Genomic DNA, 21,950 nt, shown 5'->3' with positions numbered 1-21,950 from the left:
ATCCCTTTAAAGCCATTTGAATACAGCATTGCACACCTCATAATACCAAACCTTTATTAACAATGACACACTTTCTCAAAGGACTGTTCGGGTTGATATTAAACCATGCATAGTGATACTGTCATAGTTTACTCAGGGAGGTTAGTGTGAATTAACTGACTCAACATCCAAATGAGAGTAACTCAATTATTTTATAGATATATTAAGAGAGATATCACACATTTCATTGCTTTATTGCAAACCTTTATTTGCCAAAGGAAGGTGGACTAAGCATCTTTGCCCTTTTCCTGCTCTGCATCATCATAAAGTTCCACACAGTCATTCTTCCTCCTGGGAACTGACCACAGTCTGCTGTTTCTGGCGGTTTATGAGCTCCAAGAGAGCAGTTGTGGTTGAGGAGGCTGGCTTGATGGTACCTCAGCATCCCTCCTGGGAGTGGAAACAAATATTAGCCTTCCCTGCACAGATTTTCCCAGCTGTTCTGGGGAACTGATCCAGCCCCCCCCCCCCCCTGTCAGACTGACTGGGAGGACAGCTTGTCTTAGCAGCTCAAAAGACCAGAGTGTGGCCAACGATATCTTTGTCCTTCATTGATAGCACTTTAATGCCCCAGTAAAAATCAAATATTGCTTTCATTAATATGTATTTCACTGAAGTCGAATCACACCTGCATACAAATGAAAGCTTTCTCGTACCTTAGAATGAGTTGTTACAAGTCGTTACAAATACATAAGTGGGCGACGCACCGACCCGAGGCGGCCATGTTGCATCGCCATTTTTTACGTTCAGTGGCAGCGTGACCGTAGGTAACCATAGCAACTCACCGGAGCTGTCGGCTCGGGGAGAATGTTTTCCAGGTAGCTCCTGTTAAAACTGTCACCACTGTGTAGTGTGAGGAAGGATGGAGGCACTGATGTTGCATTCAGGTGCAGTCAGGCAGACGGCCGTCGGCAAACCAACCGGATGTCATTTTACTTGACGAGAGAAAGACGATAAAACGTGGGTCAGGTAAACAATACGACATCACCATGACAATATATTGTCACGCCTGTATTGTTTTGCCTCGTGCTGGCGGACCACTTGTTTACATAGACGCTTGTTTATCCTGTTACATGCAGTGTCTGTTGTCTGTCTGACGTCTGCCCGATTTCACGTGAATGCAACATCAAGAATGTCCGATATGCAACTGCACCGCTAGATGGGGGGAATTCCTACATTATACCTTTAAGGAATGGGCTCTTTGCACAGCTCCACTACTTCCTGAACTTAATGCTGCTCCTTCATTTCCTGTCTTACATTATTGGACAAACTGATTAATCCAGGTGTGTCTGAGGAGTCACAATGGTCAGACACACCTGGATTAATCAGGTTGTCCAATAATGTAAGACAGGAAATGAAGGAGCAGCATTAAGTTCAGGAAGTAGTGGAGCTGTGCATGATTCAAGTGAAGTGAAGAGTCAAATCCTTATTTTATGTTTACCTGTATTTACAGTAGGTTGAATATGGAGAATGAGCAGAATAACACCATCTATTGATCAAGATAGGAATTGCAATAACATAAAAATAATTCCTGCAGTGGGTTGCCAGACTGTTGCTAAGTATAACACACTGTTGCTGATCAGAGGAGAGGAGAAGAACTAAGCAGGATTTTTACCTTATATTTCATTTTTTACCTTCATTAAACAGCTTTGGACTAATTCTGATGTTAGATAAATGACTTGTAACTTGTTACAGGGAGAATGGAGGCTCCCTTCCACGTTGTGGTCACAGCTCCTCGGCCACCTCGGTGGCACCGTTAGTACGCGACACAAACGCGCCTTGTGAACCGTAATCTCTTGTTTATTACAGATAAGACTGCACACATACACACAACATGTGATAATCCATCGATCCACTGATTGATTATAAAAGGCTTTGTTGAAAACAAATGCACACGACCGGGAGGAGGGTTAGCAAAACAGCGGAGAAGTGACCCCAATACTGGCTGATATACGAGGTTACAGGAATTCATTGTCGAGGTTACAACCTGCCTTTCTGAAAATAGGCTTCCATTCGTCGTAATAGCGGGGTTTCCTATATTTTCTAAAGACCCCACTATTCCGAAAAGGGAAAACCCTCCATTCCGAAACCTACACACACACACACACTCTGAACGGACAGACGGATGCAATCAGACAGGAAACGGAGGCTGCGCACTAATCCTTTTTAGCCTGTCTAGTCTCTACCCTGGTCTTTTTTTTACTAAACTTAACCTACTCCTTTCTTCATTGCCTAAACCAACCAAAGCATCAGAGCAAAGAAATGTCTTTTTTTCTCCCCGGTCTGCTGTCAGCAGGCGGTGGCTGCAGTAGGCTCGCGCCCGCGTGGGCTCAAGCCGGCTTCAGCCACGCTCAAGCGGGATGGGGGAGGGGAAAAAAAAGTGTATTTCTTTTACTCTGTGGGAGATCTCCCACAACGGAGTGGGGGACAAGGCAAGTGGGATAGATCTGCCCAATCCCTGAGCAGCATGCGTAAACAACGTCACCCCGTCACCCGGTTCAGCACCATGGACAGCTGCAGGGGGGGTTCAGAACAGCGGTATTTCAGGGGGATGTTCGGAACAGTGGTGTTTTGGAATGGAAGGCTGTCCCCTTTTGTCGAACCCGTCAAAAGTTCTTCAATTATTTTATTCAGACTAAATATAATTTTTTTATGGAAAAGCAATACTTGTATTCCCTCACCCCACCGGCCCGTGGATGTATAGCTGCAAAATACAGCTTTTAATGAGCATTTTCCATATTCAACCTTTAATATTTTCATGCCATAACTCTAAAGATGAAGCTGCTGTTTAAAACCATCTTGGAAACTGAGGGAAAGATCTAACAAGTATGTTACAGTGCACTGCGTTCGTCTTAAAGAGCTATTTGTTCATTTTGACATTGGTACTCTTCATCATCACACTTTCTGTCTTCCCTCACCCACATCTGTTTCCAATTAGCCACAGCTCATCTCATCACTCTCTGCTAGCAAATCAGTATTACTTTCCCTTTGTCTGGACCATAACCTCTACTACAATGTCCATTGTGCACTTTATCATTAAGATGATGAGGTTCAAATTGTGTCACAATTGTCACTGTATGGCCATGTGGATTTCAAGTTGCCCAGCTTACTGTGCATTCACACCAAAAGCTTCCAAAGCGTCAAAAACGCTTGAGGGTGCGCTTCAGACAAGACAACTTCCAAAACTGCAAATATTTTTAGCTGCTTTTGATCGCTCCTCACGTGACTGGTGTCAAAGTCCGATCGCGCTGGTCATTGGGGAGCCAAAGGACAAAAAATAGAAGAAAAGGGAGCCAAAGGACATCTCTATTCTGACAGGTTGCCGCCGGTCATACCTAATTACCCTAAAGATAACCAAGGCTCCACTTCTCGTCTGGTGATACTTTGGAAGCTTTGGAAGCGCGGTGACGGCTGTTGACGCTTTGGTTGCTCAGGCCGCCGGGCTCTCATTGAAAATGAATTGTCTTCCGGAAGCTGGACGCTTTTGGTGTGAACGCACTGTTACTGTGGCTGCTGCGCCAGTAAAAACCTTGCTTTCATGATTGTTTTTTAAAGATAGTTTTTGGGGACTTTTTGCCCAAAAAAGTGGGGGAAGTGGGGAGAGAGACAGGGGGAAGGGTAAGCAGTACCAATTGGCACAGTCAGGAACTGATCTGGCAACCACTGCATTGGGCATTTTCAACATGGTAGGCTACATGCTCTTAACCACCTGACTGAGCACCCCCAAAACCTTGTTTTTCATTTTAACATCTGACAATTAAAATGTATTTATGAATCCTGAAACCACAGATTTGAATAAGAGGGCTTTACATCATCCACAACATGGTGACAGGTTTCTAAACTCTGACTAGAACTTGAAGAGGAAAAACTCATCACTCCCACACATGACAGTGAAAGCATGGATTTTTTATTCTGCCTGACCCCCAACTGTGTATCAAATCTCAGCCTTGGCAGCGGTGCAGCCTTCTCTTTTGAACAAAGTGTGTTGTACATAAATCCAATATGGTATTTAACTCGGTGTAATGGAATCATTCAAGTTATGAAAGTGTGTGATGCAAAGGTGCTGGCAGACTATAATTCCAGTATGTATGTGCCAACATGAAGCTATATTACACTGTGTGTCACCAGGAGAGGCCTGGGGGGCAGTGAGAGGCGTTTCAAACCCTCTCCAAAGCCCATTACTCAGGTACGAGTTTCCTGAATGAAACAGACAGCTGGGTCCGGGTAATGGGCTTCAGATGAAAAATTCTCATCAGCGTGAGATGAATTGCTGTGGATTAAAGTGTTGTCGAGCTCCCAACAGAAAGATGGAGAGAGAGACAGAGAGACAGGGCTTGAGATAGGTTGTGTGCCTCCTAAACACAAGTTCAATTAGCTGTAGATAGACTCTGGTAACACTTCACAATAAGTGTCCCTTAATTAATGTTAGTACATTATTAAGCATTAATTAACTGTTTACAGATACATTAACAATCATTATTATGTATTACTTAGGATTAGGAAACACATTAATTAATGTAGCCTATAAGCAGTTAATGAATGTTTACTACTCAAAATTATTAAGTAATAATACAAGTTGAATAATGTAATTAGTCATCATTAGGTAGGTATGCATTACTCTGCATTAATTAACACATTAGTTTATATATTAATGCTTGATAATGTAGGCCTACTAACTAATGTTAATTAAGGGACCCTTATTGTAAAGTGTTACCTAGAGTCTTGGTGGTTATTATTATTATTATTGTTATCATTATTATTAATATACCAATCTCCAAAACTACATGGCACTATGTATACTGGTATTATCTTTTTTTGTGTTTGTTTCCGTTTAATTCCATAGTAAGACTTCTGACTCAGACGGGTATTTTTAAGTTTCTCCAGGAAATTACTTGGACATTTATATTTCATCGGCAGTGTTATCAAACGGAAGTACGTAGCCCACACACATACACTCACACAAATACACACGCGCGCGCGCACGCGGACAAATAACTTCAGCCCTTCAACTTGATGAAGTTTCACTCTTAACTTTACATTCAGCGCGGTCAGGTCCTCCGTTCAGCAGCATGGCTCTGTCACACATGTGGTGGCTCTGGTGCGTCGTCTCTCTCTCCTGCGTCGCCCGTTTCGGCTCCGGCAGAAGACACAGACACGGTAAGATGAACAAATAAAGAAATGTGTGTGATGTTATTTTCAGTGTGCGCTCTGACGCTCCGTCGGAACTGTCGCGCGTCGGCGGGAGGGCAAAGTTTTCTCCCCCCCAGAAACTCGTGCGTAAAGCTGAACTGAGTCCAATCTTTGTACATATCCACACTATTATAGATAAAAGCTTCGGTTTATTTGTGTTTGAAGCCAGCATTTTATTTTGCGGGTTATTTTCACTGTATAATGTGTACTATTTAACAGTTTTTCAAGCGGAATAATTGCGCTTCAGGGAAACTCGTTAAATTGACTGAAGTCATAAAAGAATAAAGTTGACTACTAGATCTTTCAGTTTCGCTCAGTGTGTGATGATTATGTGTAACATCCCACGGACTGATAATAAGCTATCTTACTTTCACCAGTCATTTTACTGAACCCCCTCTCTGTATCAAGACCACAGCTGATGTAGGCTACTACTGGCTTTGTTTTGTTGTGTTGTGGGTCTCTGATTACTGTGGGTGAGATATGTGGCGTCATCCAGGGCCAAAGTCCAGATCGACAACAGTTCTCATACCGGCAGCGACCCACACCTGAACCTCCTGGCACCTCCTCCTGTCCTGTCATGTAGTAACCACAGCCTGCAGGCGGTAATGAGACTGCTGGGATTGGGTGTCACACAGGCAAGCGAGCTGCAAAGGTCTTGGCAGAGGCAGCTCTGGTCCACAGTGGAGGAAAAGCTGTAATACTTCTCCCTCCCTACATGCATCTCTGAGGGCAAACACTGAGCCGCTCTGGCCTCACTGATGAAAACTATGCAGCTGAGAGGAAAGAACAGAAAGGTCGTTCTAATAGTGTTAGGTCACACAGAGAGCTGGAGGAGGTCTGCCAATGAACCGCAGCTTTCACTGTCGTCCAGTATGTTCACTCCTCTCTTCTCTGTGTGTTCACAGCTGCTTTTTGTCTCATTTCCAAGTATGGAAGCATTTACAGTCTGAAATACAGTATTTATAACGAAAAGCAGATAGATATGTCTTACATGTGGATATGCAGGAGTTCCCAGTTTCAACTTCCACTTTATCCTACGGACCTTTTAATGTCAAAATTCCCATTGTATAAGAGTGAATACAGCAAGTACATTAACATTAAGTAGCCTACTAACAATGGTTGGATTGCCCTTCATGCTTATTGTCACCTCAGCCAGGGCCACTTAAACTTTAAACTCTAATTGGGCCCTGGGGTTACATTTGGCTCTGGGCCAGGGGGGCGGGTTATCACTCCACTGGATCTCCCCACTTGGTGCATTGTGTTTGACTCATGATGCGTTCAAGGACCCATGCACTGCAGATCTGTAACAATCCATCCAAAGGTCAGAAACCATCCAGCATTCCTGTCTTTATTAACAATTATGTTAATTACCACAGAGAGCCTGGGACATGTAATGATGGTGGTAATATGGAGTAGTTTACAAGAAGCTAAGAAGTTTAGTTATACAGCTCCTAGATCAGGTGTCTGTATATGCAGCAGTGTTTTGAATTCAGAAAGACATTGGGAGCCAGTGCAGTGAAGCTGGTGTTGCTGTAATGTGTCAAACTGTTTGCTCTGCTCTGTATCAACAGTTTGGAGCTGCCCCACAGCTCCACAAGGCATCTCAAGAATCAAAGTGGGAGGATATGAAAACATGTGTTATGTTCTCTGTTTTTCTAAGTCTTTCGATTTTAACCTAGAAAAATACTCCTGAGCAGATAAGAACGTGACATGACTCATTCCTTTTTCCTTTTATTTAACTTCAGGCTCAGACCACAGGTAAAAAGGAGTGGCACAAGCAGCTGTACTGTAATTTGTTTATGTGTTCAGGACTTGTGTTAATTTGTCAGAATTAAAAAAACTGAAGGGTGGAGGAGAGCCAGTATTTTACCCTGTAAGTAAAGGCTGCATCTAACTTGTCTAAAGAAACATAAACTCAGGTCAAGTCATTGAATATTGCTCGTAGCTCCTGCTCATTGTTGATAATATGATATTTGGGAGTTTTAAGTGTTTCCTAAATCAGTGGTTCTCAAACTTTTTTACATGAAGGACCCCCCTAAACTGACACAAATTAGACCATGAACCCCCAGAAATACACAAATATTTGTTCTTAGACTTAATAACGTTACTTTTTTGAGTCAATGTACGTTCAAATTGGGGCCAGTGGTGTGATTTTTGTTTTGTTTTTTTTTTGAAAAATTTAGAGAAATCTCTGGAAAAAAATGTAATATTTCTGCAAAACAATGGAAAATTTTCATGAAAAAGTTGGGGACCCCACTTTGAGAACCACTTTCCTAGATGATTGATGCAGATTCTGTAGATTGGTTCATTTGTTTTGTTAGTTACGCTGTTTTCTTCTTCTATGATGCATAAAGCTTGGAACATAAGTATTTCTCTCTGGTGGAGACCCTGTGTAATGCAGACGCTGTGTCTAAATGACTCCAATCTTGATTGGCAGTGCGCCACATTGGAGCGGTGGTTAGTGCTGTCACCTCTAAGCAGGAAGGTTCTAGGTTTGATCCCCACACGTCTTTCTGGGTGGATTTTGCAGGATCTCCCAAGAGATCATTCAACAAGAGAAAACAAATGTTTCTTGGGTGATGGATCTGGCTGGGACTTTACGCCGTGTGGGGAAACGCTTAACTTGCAGCATTTTTATCTGCATGTGTTGTGATGTTTGTGCCTCTGCATCTGTTTTCTTAAATTACAGTGCACTGAACTCTGAGGGCCACCGTACCCTTTTTGTAAACAAGCATTTAACATCTTTGCATCAGAAAAAAAAGACAGTGCATGAGCCATCGGCTGACATTTATTGACGGTTTAACATTGTTTATTGTTTGAACCTGAAAGCACAGTAGCACACGAGGACAAAATGTGCTGAGCCAGAGAAAAATTGAGCCTGTGGGCGGTATTACAAAAACACATTAACATTTTGCAATTATATTTGTCACCCATCGGAGATAAGAGAAAACAAGCTTTAGATAAATACAGTGAGGCAGTGTGGGACGTTTACACTACACTGGCCTTCAACAAGGTTTTGCTCATAGAGGAACATTAGCCGCTGTTATTATTTGCATATCATGGAGGTGCTCTGGAGAGCTGCAGCAGTGAGGGACTGGCTGAGCCTCTTTGAAACTTAACATCAGTATCATTGGTGCACAGTTCTGGTTGCTTCGCTAATTGTCTTGCAGAGGCGTAAACACTGTGTCTCATTAATTTGTGGAGAAATTTAATTAGATGCTCACTTGCTGTTTGAAGTAGTCCTTTTATTAGCGAGCCTTGGGCCATAGAAAGGGAGGAAACTGGGAAGCATGTGCCGTCTTAATTAGCATTTGCAATAAGCGGTAGACTTCAGAAAAGCACTGACCTAATCTGTCACTGAAAACCATCTCGCCATTAGATGAATACACCTATAACTGCAAAGTGTACACACTTTGCTGCCTTCCATTTATTAGGGTGTAGCCTAATGTTTTCTGGACCAGCATGACTATCACCCAGAAGTAATTGAGAGCAGCAGAGCAGCAGCTTTATCCAGGGGCCACTCCAGGACTAAAACATAGTTACCTAAACGAAACGTAGCTGGATGTCATTTTCCCTGAATGATGCAGTTCACAATTCTCAGTCTGTTCCCTGTACCAACTCCCACTGTGTATTTGTGTTGACGTTCTGCCTGTGGTGCATGGTATTTGTTGATTCTTGTTGTTTTGATCCAGTTTTAATTACAGTAAGACTCTTTAAAAAAAAGTCTAAATTCAGAGTTTTTGTTTGTCACGCCTACACTTTTGACAGTGTTTTTTGACGCCCGACAAGTCGCAATTCCATTTAACGAAAACTGCAGACTTCACTCTGTGAGACTTGACTTGTTGACCTACAAATATCAAAATTGCTATACAGTGTGAAGCGGTGACTCTTGGAGGCCAGTCATGAATAATTAATAACATAAAAGGGATATTCAGAGAATCTCAACAGTTTCATACATACAGCTGCGGCTTCTGGCACCAGACTAAAGGGACTCCAAATAAGAGACTGCACAGTGCTCTGTGACAGTGGTTCTTAAAGTAGGACCCTCGGGTGTCCTTTGGGGTGTTGCTGCATGGTCATATTTAGGAAAAAGGGGACTCGTTTACATTTACGACTCTTCAAAAGCTTTAGAAAAATTATTGTTCTAAAATGAAATTGTGGCTGTTTTAACTGAACTATTATTACAGTGTGTTCATTATTTTGGTTGTCACTGCAAATTTCTCACATTTCATCATACTAAGTTTGCTTTGACAACACTCTTCCCAGTCAGTGTGGACTTATCGTGCATCACTTTCATTGCCCTCACACCAAATGAATGTTGAAAGACCACACCTTTCAAAATCCACAAAGACTTTTCGTCCCTCTCACAAACTCGGCCACAACACAAAATTACTCAAGGTTAGGCTGACTTTCGATCTATAATTTCAATTTCTAAGAAAACACAGAGCAATTTTGCAGCATTTCTGACATATTTCTATGACATTTAAAGTGTGATAACTGAGTTTAGGCAGTAAATAAATACCATTCTTCCTCTCTCTGTCATCATGGAACCTTGGTTTAAGAGGATTACTGCAGTTAGTGGTGGTAGTTATTAGGGATGTACCGATTGTGAGATTCCTGGCTGATACTGTACTGATGTTTAAAATAACAATTTGGCAAATGGCTGATGCTGGTACCAAGGTTTTTTTCTCTGTTTATTTAAAAAAACAGTTTCTTCTCTGAGTCAGCACAATAACAGCCCACATACTGTAACATAAACATCGGCCGCTGCCATCAGTATTTTCTGATGGCAGATGGCAGTCAATGAGGCGAATATCGACCGATACTGATGTTCAGCTGATGCATTGGTGCGAAGTTGTTTATTGTAAAGCCACCTGTTGTTAGTGTCAGTATGTGATGAATGACATGCATTTTTCTTAATGTTCTGGTGCAACAGTTGATATTGAAATATGAATGTTTTTCTTGCATAAGAGCATTAAGAAAGACACATTTGTTAACTTACTTAACATCTGTTTACTCATTTATCAACAGGAACTGCCTTTGCGTTCAGTTTTCAGACCCCCTGCAACACGCTGCTCTACTGTTTCATTTAAACTCTCACTTAACTGTTGCAGGCAATTATTCAAATGAAACACAGAGAAACTCTCCTTTTTGCATTAGATACAGCTACTTAAATATTTGCCTTTAATGTTCCCTTTACTGCTCTATGTGCTTAGGAATTAACACTCAGACACTATGAGTCATTACTTGCAAGATGCTCAGTAGAGTGTAGAGTGGACTTGAAGACTTGAGATTTGACATGGGAAAGCCCTCTTACTTGATAGATACTTGAAACTGAACTTGGACTTAGTCTAAAGAGGTGACACTTGACTTGTACTTGAACCAGAAGACTCGAAAAACAGCTCTGCAATTCATTTCTGTAGATGTAGCATGCATGCATTTCCTTGAAAAAGGCCCTAATATTGCATGTAATAATGCAATATTGCATTATTACATGCAATATTAGTTTATTTATTACATCTCACATCATCATAGCAATACTCAACAGTGTCATCAAAGCAAACATTTGATCAATTCTGCGTAATGGAAATAAGTCTTTTTTTGGTAACATCAGCCCAAACCTATAGTCCCAGCACATCTGTTCTGGTTTGTGGTGTTGAAAGTAAACTGTGTGGATTACTCAGTACTGTAGTCATCAGTAGAGGAAGTTAGCTGGACGAGTCATAATGACAGCAAGGAATTCATAATCTGTGGCGTAATGCATTGTTCAGCTTCTTGATCATTGCTGCCTTGGGTGTCAGCATAAATTTCCAAAGGTGACATTGCTTGGAAATGGAAAAACAGGCTTGATTGAATCCTATTGGTGCATGTGACCTAGTTCTGACATTCCCAGCTTGCTCCAAACACAGCATCACTGTCAGGCACTGACTTCTCAAAGGGTCAGAGGGTTCAATCCCACTGAAGGTGAAGCTTCCAGCTAGTGCACTGGTTGTCTATTTATCAAGTGTCTTTTTCTGACACCACTTCAAAAAGCAAGAGTGACTACAGTATATTTCCATGCTTAGTTAATATATAATATGTGAACCACTGTTGCATATTATACACAATAGGATAAAGAGATGCTTCACAGCTGAGTGGGAGTCGTGAACTCATTATGACTTGAATTATGCAATAGATTAGGGACAGTTTGCGATTTTTGTTCATATTAGAGTTCAAAAGTTCCTGCTGATGCATCTGCTGCAGAAAATAAGATTAAAGATACTTGGTGTACAACACGACGGTTAAGATGAGTGTGATTTCTCAGGCGTGAGTGGGAGGAATGGAACAAAGGCAAGAATACAGAAGAGAGACTGTGTTCAGTTCACTCCAAGTGGTTCTCAGAAGAATATATAGTAAACAATTAGCAGAGGCACATTTCATTCATGTTGTGTAGAGCACATATCCTTGAACAGGGAACTTTACTCCAGGGAAATTGCCTCTGAGCATCAAAACTTTAACTCACAGAGGGAAAAGAAAAGCTGGTTGCAATGGTGGAGATTTGTGTGAGAGAAAGTGGCTGTCCACTTGAGCTTAACGCAGCTGGAGAGATGATAAATGTGCTGAGCCCCGGCCACAAGTTCATCCATGTGCTGTGCACTGTCACCTGTAGGAATTGGAAAAATGATACTCACTTGGCTCTCGTATTTAGAGAGCAGATACTGTCTCCTCAGCCATTTCCCCACTGACTTGATAAGATAGTTAGGTTAGGCTTTTTTTTTTTTTGATCCTCTCTTCCTGCAGTTACAGCAGGGGAGTGTGAAGGCCGACTTGTTTCCGAAACCGACGAGCGAGAAATCTCTTTGCCATCTTATTTGCTCTCTAGCAGAAGGAGATAGCTGAGCTCACTCGCATCACCTCATAGATACAGTACGTCGCACTAAGTGGACAAAAAACAAGTGTCGCACTGTTGTGTTACAGCTGGAATCCTGTGGTTTCAGAGCAACAAACACCCAGTCTAAGTAGCTGCCTTTCGCAACACTCAAACATTGATTTATTCTATTGACATTCAGGGGTTCTACTGATCTGAGGTGAAGTAAGTTTATACTTTAAAGTTGAAAGTAACACACATGGTAGGTTTTAAAAGAGACTGTTTTGTATCATTGTAAACTAAAGCGAACTCAACTGACTGTTTGATGGTTAATCCAAATCAGACTTCTGCTACTGTTTGAATGATTTACTGATTAATGATATGCATTATGATAACAGTAATGGTAATGCAATTACTTTTGCAGAAACTGTAATTGCAATTGTGCCAATAATTATAAAAAAAAACATATTTTGTTGGGGATTGTACCAGTATCTTTCACCACCATGCTTAATTTATTGAGTTTTATGACCTTTACCTTTACCAAAAAACAATAAAATTACAGCTCATGTGATCTGGATGTTGCACTTGATCATATTGTTATTTCAATTAATTGTACAATTAATAATAATAATAATAATATACTAGAGACAACTGTTAGTTATAGGCCTGTATGTTGTATCTCAAAGGCAAAGGTGACATTTTAATGTTAGGGTCTTTAAATAAAACTACTGCAGTTTTCTTTCTCTTTCTATTGCCAGTCTTTCCTGATGGAAACACTACACGCTGTATTTTTCCTTTTGTTTTGGCATGAGATATCATCACAACATGGCCAAATAGGAAAAAAAAGAGAGAAAAATAGAGACACACAGACGTGGTCCAGCTTTGACACTACTAGTGTGTGTGTGGCAGTGTGTGGACAGCAGAGTCTGCAGCTGCAGATTCATTATTAGTCTGTCTGTAGCTTACAGGAAGCTATAATCTCTTAAATGTTGACACATAATTGGATGAATATTTCATATTTTGTACAGAGGGTGAATGACACCAACAAGGAAACCAATTAGTTCTGTGGTGTTCATGCCCTCATGACTCACTCCCTTTGCTTTGTTTTAAGAGATAGTGGTATATCTTTTCCGAGCCTGGAAAGTTTCAGTGGCAGAGTTCAACTGGCCATCTGCAGATGGATAAGGCTCTGTTATTGTTTCCTGCATGAGTCGCAGTGCCGATCATTTTGAGGGGGGTTTATTTAGAGGGGGGGAGTTTCAGGAAGTGTTGTGTCTTATAGGACACTGAACTTGTCGGAGATAACAGTTAATATTAGTCACACTGGAAATGAGCAATGTACAGATGTCTACATGGAAACATGAAGTCCCAACAGAAAGTTGTTTTCAGACCCCCTGACTTTTTACACACATTACTGTTGTTGACTTATCTGAAAATTGACAAAGTTCCTCTTGTTTTCGCAAAACAATCTAGAATCAATATCACGTCATGAGACCATGAAAACATGTTTTTAGAAATGTTTTCGAGTTTATTTAAATTCCAAACACTGAAGTATCTCATTTACAAAAAACCATACGGGCACTTTGTAGAAGCACCACTTTAAGTTTTCTTGGGCAAGTCTCTACAAGTTCTGCACACCTGGAATTGGGCACATGTTCTTAGCTCCATCAGATTGCATGGGAAGAATCTGTGAGCTGCCATTTTCAGGTCTCTTCAGGCTTCAGGTCAACGTCATCCTGAAACATGGACCGTCATTGCAGTTTCAGGTCTTTGAGGACCTCTCTACTTGATGCTACTACCATAATACTTCACCATAGATATGGTATTGTCGGTTACATGCTGTCATTCTGACATCCCATCACTCCGACATACAGTACCACCATTTAGACATACCGCTATTCCGACATGCCATCGTCCCACCATTTGGACAAGGCTTTCAATACAAGGAAATGTGTGTTACTCAGGTGACGACTTCCTACTTATCTGGACTCTCTACTTCTGGACTCTCTCTATCTATCTATCCTGCCTAGCATACCTGGTCTTTTTTACTAAACTTAACGAAGTCCTTTCATCATTGCCTAAGCCCAACCAGTGCAAAATCTTTGGGGGAAAAAATACACTATTAAAGGAATTGTCGGAAAGGCAGGATGTTTTTTAAAAAAAAAGAAAAAAATACAGTCATTCTGACTATAGGAGGCAAGAATTGTCAGAATGATGGAACATTTCATAGAAAATTAAGTGTTGCCATTTAGATGATTAGAGGCCTTTGTCGGACTGGTGGGATGTCGGAATGGCGGTTGCCCCCCGGTAGGCAAGCCAAGGCAATTTTATTTGTAAAGCCCGTTTTTAAAAACAGTTTATCTCAAAGGGCTTTACACGCCATCATAACAACCTCCTCTGCCCTTAGACCCTCACATCAACTGAGGAAAAACTCCAGAAAAACCCTTTTACTGTAACAGGGAAAAATTGGAGAAACCTCAGGGTGAGCAACAGAGGAGGGATCCCTCACCCAGGACGGACAGACGTGCACTAGATGTTGTAGGTATTGCAGGCGATGAACAGGGCCTGTTAGATGCAGTTTAATAATAATATATGAGGATTTCCCAATGACCTCTGGGTTACTGGTCACATCCATGACCAATGACCCTTCATGCTTAGTATGTCTGAGGATAAGTCCAGCTTTTCTCTTTCTCTCTCTCTCTCTCTCTTCCTGAAATAGTGTGAAAATCATGTTATTGAATGTAGATTGATTGGAGGGAAAATGCTGAATACCTAGAACTTTGATATAATAGCATTGAGTTACTAATGAATTCAGTATATATTTCCCTCTTTTTTTCCTGAAATTATATAGTAGAAAAAAAACCTCAAACCTGTCTCCCCTCACAAGACGGTGTGCAGACTAATTGAAAGCTTTTCACTCAACCACAGCTACCGATGAGACCAGAGTGTACAAAAGGTTTAGGGAAGAAAAGAGAGAGAGGTGGACTCAGTCTGGACTTGCTAAAGTGGGACTCAGTGAACAAGAGATGATTGGTCTTCACTCTGAGCCAGCCTAGACAAGGTGGGAGTGGATGCTGCATGTCTTGTTTTTGACTGCTAGATGTCAACAATCATTGAAATTGAGCTTTTGCAAAAAGCTCACCGGATTGAGTGCACAAAATGACAAAATTAGGCTGAATTACAGTAATATCATCTTTTTAGCTGAAGAGACTTACTTCTTACTTCTGCTGCGTTATAGCTGCATGTCGATGGATGATGTATTCAGATCTGTCTTTCTTAACTTTCAGTCCCAAAACTACTAACTTGGTGCAGAGCAGTGTTGGGTTCAGTGAAGGTCCAGCGCACATGGCACAGCTCTTGTTCGGTACACCATGTTTTCAGCTATCTTGCTTTCATCAGAGCACAAGACCTTTGAACAGATTAGCCTGACAACCTTGTGAAAAAACAAAAACAAAAACATAAAAAAAAATGATCATGCCAGCAGGCTGTTTCTTTGTCAGTTTCCCAGCATTTTTAGATGGAAATGGGGCAACTGGCCGATGACTCGCCTTGCGCAATAAAACTTTGAAACCTTCTTGCGGGTTTAACCTCTTTGTGACCCAGATTTAGAAATAATAACAGTAGGGTGAGGTTTCCAAGGAAGCTGAATAGTTAATATGAAAAGTAATACTTTGAATACTCACTTTCTTAGATCCCCTACTGTGTAATAGAGGTTATTGAGTCTTTTCATGCTTTGAGTTAAAATTGTACATTGTAATGCTCTGTTCTATGATAATTGTAGCGCCTCACCTCAACCTGAATAATGCACCATTAAAGAGAAATAGGAAAGCAGCAGTTCAATCGAGTGATATCTCATTCTCAAACTCTATGAATGAATTTGTATTGCAAAACAAGAGAGGAAGCTAAGACATGTCAGACTGTTTGGTCATTATAACTCATTATGATGTCATCATATTTGAAAATGAGGTGTGGTTTTCCCAAAAGTGTCCTGACCTGGCCCACAGCACCAAAAGCAGGACGCTCTTAAAAGTCTCACAGATCTTGTGAAATATCTGGACATCAACAGGACAGATTTACACAGGCCGGTACAATTACCAGAGGATGAATCCCAATGACTTTGGTGAACCCCGTTTCTAATCCAATCGTGTCTTTCCTTTGACTTTGTTTGCCATTGCGCCGTCTCTAAAATCCGTTTATGTCTGAACACACACTCATTGTTTAAAGAGTAAATCAACAATTGATAAATCTGCAATAATGACAGGATCACAGTGGCCATGTCAGACAGGACAGACGTAGATGGTGCTGGAACAAAAAAAAAGTGTGAACTCAGATGAACCTCAATGTGGAATCGGATATGATCCCAGCAGCAGCAGGGTTCATCCTTCACAGAGAAAGAAAACGTGCTTTCAGACTAAACTTTCAGTCTCTGTGACACTCACCTATTGCCAATAAAAGAAGCATTCCCCTTTTTTTCTCATTTGTACTGTCTAAATGATAACCCGCTCTGCAGAATAGGGCCGCCGCATCGATCCTCTCATCTAATCTGGAGTGCATCTACAGTACAATCGGTTGAGAATGACATTTGCACAGACGGGGAATGAGCCTCTTGCTCTCGCTTTCTGTCTGTCCCATTGATTCAGCTGCGTAATCAGATCCCCATCAAACCAGAGGAGTCTGAGTCACAAACATTCATGGCTGCACTCTTTACAGTCTTTAAGGTCCATTCAGGGTTTGACAAATGACGGCTTCCAGTGTTCAAATTACATTGCGGCTTTTGGATAGATCTCTTCACTTAGGGGACGGTGGGGGCTGATGGGGCCACATACGTCAGTGCTTGGACAAATTTCATGTGGAGGATATTGAGGGGTTGAGAGAAAGCCATACGGAGGTTCTTCTCCAGCAGGTGGTAAGCAGAATAAATACACACGGATGCACAAGAGTCATAGCCATAGTAGTCTGCTATAGGTCTCCAACCACAGTGAGTTCATAGTTGGCAATAAAAACTACAATTCTGTGATGAGGGTAAAAAGATAATGTTTTTTTTTCAGAACAATTCATAAGATGAGTTTAAAACTAATTAATTACAATAAGATTCACATGATATCAAAAGTAGTTAAAATGTGATTATGATCCGTTTGGACAAGTCTTGAATCATATAACTTTTTTTTTTTTTTTTTTCCAGGACTTGATAGTTACATAAAATATTTGAATGTTTAACACCAGTTTTGTTTTTTGTTCCTTCTTGGGCGGTGGAGGTGGATGATGATTCAAACCCTGCTGCTTCATTGTTGGTAGAATAGTGAAGATGAATAATTTGAGTTTGGGACTGCTGTGTTGTGCAGGTTATTATAATGTGCTCAATGCTCTCAGGGACTGTTGTTCAGAAACCTAGTGGTGCTATTGTGTTTCTGAAGGACTTATTGACTTGCTATAATGTTGCCCTTTTCTAATATTCTGAGCAAATTTAATTTCCTGCTTGGCAAACAGCACATTACCTGTAGTTTCTGTGTAAACAAAGTTATTTACAAAAAATTCTAGTGTCGAGACACATTTTTTTGAGACACGTATTTTACATTTTCTTTCCATATCTTAATCAGATTAATCGGATTTTGCTCATCAGATGTCTAGATCTTAAAGGGATTTGACAGTGTTATCAGTTGTAGGTGGATTAGCTGCAGTAGATTTGATATTGGCACATTCCCAGTTAGGGCAAGCAGCTGGGAGCACCAGCACAAAAGCAGAGTGATGTGTTGCTCTGAACTGAGACATCCGCAAAAACCCATGCACACAGAATCTGCCTTTAAAACAACATTTCCCAACTGTTGAACTATTGTATTCCTACACATCTGTACCTCGCTCGCTCCGTCTCACCCAAACAACTGATCTGTGGAGTAACACTGTGTGTCTATTACATTTGCTGTCGTGACTGGCAGATTATGGATACTAAAGATGTTAAACAGAAATGCATGCAGTATTGTATCAACACGTTGCATAACATTGTCATCAGAAGGGTCAGGGACACAGCTCAGCCACCCATCATCCAGGTGCTTTATGAACAGTATTTCGCCTTCTGGCAAAACATTATGTGCTCCTGAGTTTCAGTACACTTACATAGTCAAGCTGCATTATAATGGCCAGATAATGTGACCTCGGGGGTGGTGCATTATGTTTTCAATGGCAAGAATGCAAATGTTTGCAAATGGATTGGGAATGGATCTGTGTATTAGCGCAGATGCATGTCTATATAGTATATACAGTAGTTACATAAACTTATTTATCGTCTTGGTAACTGGTAAATGTTGTATGCCCCCAAATTGGCTTATTCTAATTGGAGCTCATCTACAATTAAATGACAGTCATTACATGTTTCCTCCGACAATGACAAAACGTCAGAATCAGACTAGCATTTAACAGAGGTAATGTTTTGCCTTTAAAGACAGTCATGTCATGTTTTACTCAGAGTTCACCAGCTGACTTGCTCCAATGGCCCGAGTAGCAGGTCATTTAATTTACATTAAATATTCTGTAATGGAGAAAAACAAGCAAGTTTTGTTTTTTCACAACTCAGAAAAAAGGAAACCATGACAAATTTGCATAAATAAAAATATTGCAACATACATGAGGTTTTAAACATGAAACGTGAAAAAGTAGCCAGTCGTCTTCCCTCTGTTTTAAAAACACTGCTGGCTCGGCAGAAGACACACTTTGACAATCTGACTAGCAGTAACTGGAGAATGAGCAGGAAAACCATTCCATATTGACATGTTTTAAGGATAGTTTTAGGAATATACTGTATTATATTTTTGTAAACACATTTGTTAATTTGCCTACACAGCAGGTGTGAGATGTGACTTGTTGCTATATGACAAATTATTTTCCGTTGTGCTCTTCCCTGCCTGGTTTACACAGACACACAAGTCTTGGCCAAAAAGCCCAGCATGTCCCCATGGCTGCATCTGAACCCTGATCTTTTGGAGGGAGTCAATGTGGGCATGACCAATCTGGAAGCTCCTCATGCCACAACAGTAAAATGATACATGGGGGTGGAACAAGTGCAGGCTTGGCAGATCCTCCAGATTTGAGAAAATGTGTTAGACAAATGATGGGATAGGCCAGATGCCAGGTCATATTCTTGTCTTTTTTACTGCCGCAATTTAGCGCAGGAAATAATGGAGTGACTTAAACATTACCGAAACTGTCACAGAATATATTGCTTGTGTTTAAAATAGTTGTTAAATATTCTATCCCTGTTCAATGTAGCCCAGCTGGCCAGGGACTGGATCTAACTGTGGAAGTATTTCTCTGTTCTTTTTCCTCCTCTACTACTTTTGCACTACTTTTAGTCATTAAAAATAGGCCTGGCTTATGTGTGATAAGAGAACTTAACTGGCCTATATTGCTAAATATGTCATTAATTATTCTGAATCCCAAAAATCCCCTGCTATTTAGAACAAAAAGACACAGGAGACAATTTCTAGCATTGAAACTACATTATATTATTTCTAATCAGTAAAATTCAAGCCTCAAGCCTTATACAGTGTTCACCATTTGTTACTGTCCATTGTCTGCAGAGATTAGACTTGTAGACGTGATGATGTAGTAGGATTTCATGCTAATATAAGGATTGTCTTAATTAAAGTTGGCTGGAGCCCGTATTTCACTTCAAACACACCATCTAATCACACTATAACATGCTAGTGCTCTTTGTAGTGGAAGCCTTTGATTTCGTCTTTTTTCATGTTTGAACATTTTCTGTAACTGGTTTGAACACCTCCATAGTTGTGATTCATTTGGTTGTTATTGTGAGAGGTGTGATGAATAATTCACTTGTTTTGTACTTCCTCCATTTGGCAGATGGCTGCCGTTGCACCGTCTCCCCTACAGGCCCGTGCAGCTTATGGCAAGTTCACTCGGTGTCTACACATCATATGTCCACATGGCCATTTGCCATAATTATGCTCCTCCTGGACTGAGAAATGTGCCACTTCCTGACAATTTAAAACAAAACAAAACCAAAAAAAAGGCCAGACGACTGTTTTTTTTTATCCCACATCTGCACGCTTGATGGGTCGCAAAGTCCTGAGTGGTTTGAGGATCTCCTGTCACCGACCTGTGTGCTCACATTCACATGCCCATCAGAGTGCAGCACGGGGAAACACACTTTGTCCAATTGATTGGCTCAGAACCAGTCGAGACAGACTCTAATTGGCATTGAGCGGGATTGCTCGGTTCGGCGGTGCTCGTACTTTTGCAAATGTCAGAGCGCGGATTTGGCGGAAATCACCGGTGCGAGACGGATTTCTGGTTCCCACTATTGTTTTGTTATCAAGACCTATAGGGGAAACAGGTTGGAGCTCAACTTAGATATCAGCATGAAGAGATAATGGGGAGGGCGGGAGGAGTGGAAGCTTCCACCGCTGAGCTGACGTCTGAGAATAGTTGCACTTGCTGGACGGACGGGGGGAAGGAATTGAGGCCATGAAAAAAAAAAAAAGCAGAAAGACAGACAGTTGTATCTTCATCTGTCTGAAAGAGCATCACAAATAATAGGTTAAAAAAAAACACCTCAGTGGTTGTGGGTGGAAAAGGCAAGCAGAGATGAATGTTTAATCTGTCCTGGCACGGACAAATGGGTCGACAAAAGCTTTCGAGTTGTGGAATGACAATTAACTTGCTCGTTGCATCCCTCCTCCCTCGCCACCTGCCATACCAACACACAGGCTCTGATTAAAAATGCATGGCTCTCACAAGCCTTTTAGATAATTAAGAAGGTTTCCCTGCAGTGTTTCTTGTTAGAGCAAAGGAGGAAGCACACCAAGAAAGCAATGCATATGGGTTTTTTGTTGGCTATGTGGTACAAGATATACTGTATTATGATCCTTTTAATAAGATTGTGCCTGTTTCTCCACCAGTCTGTGTCATGTATAATGTACCGATCTGTACAGGACAAGGCCTGTTGCTGATCAAACACGAGTAGGTTCTCTACTCTCTCAGGCTGTAGGGTATAGCCCCCAGGATGTTTCACAACCACACAATGAGGGCTCTGAGAGCTTTTATTGTTTGCAGAAACGGCAACAGATCCCTACTGGAGGCGCAAACGTGTCCGTGTTTTAGTGGGACTCCTTTTGATCTGATGGAGAAAGTGCTTTGGAACGTGCTCCAAGCCCTCTTTGATCTCCCAGCATGCAGTGCCATAGGAAGTACACTCTCACTGTCTGAAGGATTGCCGCAGGGATGAGGTCATTTCACCGGAGCTGCACTGAGGCCAGAGTCTATTGCTTTAATGAGCTGCATCTGAGGTGATCTGTGGGAATCACTGTTACTCTTACTGTTTCTTCCCAGTTGCCCCCCCACACACTCTTTCTCAGATTTGCTATTATTGATCTGCCCCACTACTTGTTTTCCTGTCAGGAGCCTTAGATCATGCACATTATTGTCACACTCAATTTAAGCCCTGTAAAATGAGACCTGGACTCCTTTAATTTCAACCTATTTAGAGACACACATCAGTTACAGCTTTCTTTGTTGACTTGTTTGAGAATGTTGACTTTCTCAAAATGATCATTTGATGACGATCCTACAATTTGACATTTTAATCCCATAAAATATTATATCAAATTTAGACATGCTGTTTATTCATCTTTTTGAAATGTTTTAGCTAATAATAGCTTGAAATAAATGTCATGTGGGGACAGTTCACTAGTCTATCTGACATGTAGAGATAAATGACCTCACATGAACATATTTCCCCCATGGGTAGGCCTACTTACTGTAAGACTTGCCAGTGCATGTCACATCAAAAGGAAAATAATCTAAAGAGGATGTAATTCCTTAAGTGTTGCTGTTCAAATAATGATTTAGGCTATTTTAAAGG

At 41.1% G+C, this 21,950-nt stretch overlaps 1 protein-coding gene across 2 annotated transcripts in view; it reads left to right on the top strand.

Moving 5' to 3' along the window:
* Positions 1 to 5,062: 5,062 nt before the first annotated feature.
* Positions 5,063 to 21,950, top strand: part of tfpia (tissue factor pathway inhibitor a) — a 57,182-nt gene continuing 40,294 nt past the window's right edge. For both annotated transcript variants that reach the window (XM_085766035.1, XM_085766034.1), the window contains exon 1: positions 5,063 to 5,196. In XM_085766035.1, coding sequence (XP_085622161.1) covers positions 5,109 to 5,196 — 88 coding nt within the window. In that variant the 5' untranslated portion in view covers positions 5,063 to 5,108. The remainder of the gene's footprint in view (positions 5,197 to 21,950) is intronic.

The sequence above is a fragment of the Trachurus japonicus genome, chromosome 21 (genome assembly GCF_045865225.1).
Source record: "Trachurus japonicus isolate A0001 chromosome 21, Traja_1.0".
NCBI classification, from domain to species: domain Eukaryota; kingdom Metazoa; phylum Chordata; class Actinopteri; order Carangiformes; family Carangidae; genus Trachurus; species Trachurus japonicus.
Note: the sequence above shows the minus strand (reverse complement) of the source record. Positions and strands in the feature narration are given on the sequence as shown.